The sequence below is a fragment of the Mus caroli genome, unplaced genomic scaffold, assembly GCF_978045245.1.
Source record: "Mus caroli unplaced genomic scaffold, Mus_caroli_1 scaffold_5, whole genome shotgun sequence".
Classification (NCBI taxonomy): domain Eukaryota; kingdom Metazoa; phylum Chordata; class Mammalia; order Rodentia; family Muridae; genus Mus; species Mus caroli.
The window spans coordinates 104,603,451-104,606,903 of NW_028227260.1; the positions used below are offsets into that span (position 1 = coordinate 104,603,451).

Genomic DNA, 3,453 nt, shown 5'->3' on the forward strand with positions numbered 1-3,453 from the left:
TTCCAAGGGCTTGGCCTTAGCTAACTTGCAGTTTAATTACAATCACCTCCCAAGACAGTATCCCATGCTGTTTTCCTTTAAGGTGCAGACTGACACAGGAGTTCTCAGGAGTGCCCGCCCTCCAAAGTCCTTCTGTACTAGGGTTTGTGATCTAAAGGGACTTCTCATGGACTGGCTTCTGCTATGAACCATTTATCCAAAGGTAGAGAGGGATCTGGTTTTCCCTACATCCCACTGATAACACAGGACTTTGCAAAGATAAGGTCCTCAGAGACGGCTTTGGGAAGAGATTCCCTTTAGTTTACTTTAGTTTTAATCTTAATTAGTTAACCAGAACGGGAGACTAAACATAGATACACAACAAAAATTTAATTTTATTCTGTTTCTTTATGTTCATGCTAGTGTGGTTTCTGTTGTCCAGGAAATTCCAACTTTAATGGTATCATATCGTGTGACATATTACAAATTAGAAAACATTCTTGTTTGTTTTTAAGATAACAAAGTTCTCCTGATCTAAATCAACACAGGTATTATTGATGTCATTTTTTAATCTTAAAATTCTCAAGTAAATGAGCCTTAAAGTAAAAGTTAACAACGTTCTAAAATAATGATCCTAAGTCACCCAAACAGAACAGTAAGAAAGGAATGGGTTACACTCTCTTCTCAATACTTCTCATTTGGGGGTCTACCACTTATTTTACTGTTCTGCCTGACCATAAATTGCTAGTGCACTACAGGTTCTGCTGGTCAGAGCAGTAGTATCTGCTGGGCTTTTCTAGCCTAAGCCCTCTCTTGCTCTTCCCTCAAGGCCTCTTCATACTTCTCAGGGTAGGATCTGGGATCCTGCCTAACGATGCTGGCATAAAACTCCAGGATTTTCATCTTGGTGGTTTCAGCATACGCTCGTGCGCCCCACAGGAACTCAAAGCAAGGAGGATTGCTGTTGGCCACCTGCCTGTATTCCACATACCCTTCCTCTACAAAATCCTCAGTGATGAGACTCCTGAGCTCTCCAAATATGAAATGATCGATTCCAGCCTGCATCCCTAGGATATTCATTGCATGCCAGAATACCTCCTCTCTGACACAATTGTTCTCTATAAAGATGACACATAGGACAATTATAACCAGACCTGTCTTGGGTACACCTATAACTCCATGTAGCATCCCATCATAGGTGATTCCCAGAGCAGGGTGTAGGAAATAGGAGTGGACAAAAGGATCCACTTCCAACATGTCAACGCCAAAAATCAGCTTCATGCATTCGGCAGCCTTACTAAAGATCACAGAGTAGTGCTCCTCATAACCTTCCATGGTCTTAACAATCATTTCTTCCTTATTTGTTAGTTCCATCCTTCGAAACTTAACAAGCAGGAATCTCACCAAATCAATTATCTTTTCATTTAGTCCATCCTGGGAGGGGAACTCAGTATCAGGCATCCCGGACAGAGGATTGTCAAATGATGCCCCTGAAATAGAACCCATGGCAGTGGGAGGAGAGGGGGCTCTTGGAGCACTCTGGGGAGAACTAGGTGTACCTCCAGCAGGCTCATCCCCTGGGGCGGTGGCAATGGCTTCCACCTCCCCTGCCTCAGCTATGGGGTCCTGGGCACTCCCAGGGTCCCTTTCTTCGATTTGGGCCTCAGGGATGTCCAATAGGTTGAAGCTCTGGTTGTTCTCAGTAGGTTCCATCTTGAGTTCCCTAGGAAAGAGCAGGCAGGACACCATGCAGGTCACAGGGATGAAGACTCACAAACTTAAGGAAGAAACAATGTGAGGGGACTCTCTATCCAGGGGCAGCTCCCCAAAAAGCCTGTTACAGGAATTTGCTGGGGTGGTACTCTCAGGCCAAAGGACTATATTACTGCATGCATCCCTAAAAGCCTGAAAGAGGGAAAGATATATCTTCTCCTGGTATATCCCTCTTCTCCTGAAGTAAATGCCAAGTAGTTCTGTGACTCTGAGATATAATCAAAGGAAGTGAGGGTGCCTCACCTCCTTATATTTGGTCCAGAACAAGTCAGTTTGATGACATTTTGCTAGGATATAAGATCAGTCTGATCCAGGATAGATGTAAAGGAGGAAGTTGTTCCATAGGGCCCCTCATATCTCATATTCCTTAAGACAAGGGGTTATGCTTTGTGAGACAAGCAGAACAGGTGAGTGAAGGGAATCTATCCAAACTGCCTAGGTTATCCCACTACTGGCAGGAGGGCAGGTAAGTTCTAGTCTTTGTATTGGCTGATAGGACTCTCTTGGCTCTTACCTTCCTACCAATGCACTAGATCCTTCCTCTGATGACTTTTGTCAAGTTCTTCAGCTCCTTTAGACTAATGCCTGCAAATAAGACAGGGAGTTAAGACTGACATCCTTGCAAAAGACTGCTGTAGAGTAAACAGTTCAGGGAACACTTTTGGGGGGATCTATATCTGTGTTCTAGGCTTCTGTTTCATCCAATTATCCTCTGATATCCTTACCCGGAGTTTGCCTGGTCCTGGAAGCCCTGTAGTTAACCAAAGTCTCCCACTCTGATCACATTACTCACCTCCTTGAGATCCTTAAAGCTCTCAGGAGAAGTTAGCCTGTGACATGTCTCATCTACCTCAGTGTGAGATCTCCAGTGATGACCACATACATGATCTGGGGTCATCTCTGCTAGATATGGGTTCCCAAAGACCACCTGAATTTCATCTCACCTATACTTGAGATTTCTCATTTACCCCTGACCTTATTTTCTCCAAACTCTCATATCCTGCCAGAGACAGTTTAAGTAAACAAGCCACTTAAGGCCCCTAAGCTATGACTCCAGGGCATATGCAGTCTGCAAAATATTTTCCCTTGATTTCAGATATAGTCCTCAACAGGAGGTCCAGCTACTAAACCCTTCTGCTCTCCATATGTAGCTTCATCCTCTGAAGTGGTATTAATCCTAGGACCAAGTACATCTTTTCCCAGAAAACTCTCACCAGTAGGCATGCAAACAAAAATAAACCCTCAATACTAGCCACACATCTAGGGCTCTCCAGGCATCAGAACTGATCCATACAGACTCTAGTTCCTTGTTAGAGTAGATGTAGGGTCTCTTCAAATCTATACTTTCAGTGTGGTTACTCACCTGGATTGTTGGAAGTGACTAGACAATTCCCTCTGGTAGCTCTGCCTGCTATTTGGTGATACCACAGACTGTACAGGCTCACTTTCCTGTGGAGAAGAAAAAAGTGAAGACAAAGTTCATTTCAAGAACCCTGCAGTATTTGTCAAAACTACTGGGTGTGGTGGCCCATGCCTTTAATTCCAGCACTCGGGAGGCAGAGGCAGGCGGATTTCTGAGTTTGAAGCCAGCCTGGTCTACAAAGTGAGTTCCAAGACAGCCAGAGCTATACAGAGAAACCCTGTCTCGAAAAAAACAAAACACAAAACAAACAAACAAACAAGCAAACAAACAACAACAAC

At 44.0% G+C, this 3,453-nt stretch overlaps 1 protein-coding gene across 1 annotated transcript; it reads right to left on the minus strand.

Annotated features, from left to right (window-relative positions):
* Nucleotides 1-734: 734 nt before the first annotated feature.
* On the minus strand, nt 735-2,322 carry LOC110287190 (melanoma-associated antigen 10-like). Its single transcript, XM_021153841.2, has 2 exons — nt 2,267-2,322; nt 735-1,702 (listed from the first exon to the last, which is right to left on the minus strand). Exon 2 carries the CDS (start codon nt 1,690-1,692, stop codon nt 781-783), a length of 912 nt encoding a protein of 303 aa, XP_021009500.1. The 5' UTR covers nt 1,693-1,702; nt 2,267-2,322; the 3' UTR covers nt 735-780.
* Between the last annotated feature and the right edge of the window lie 1,131 nt (nt 2,323-3,453).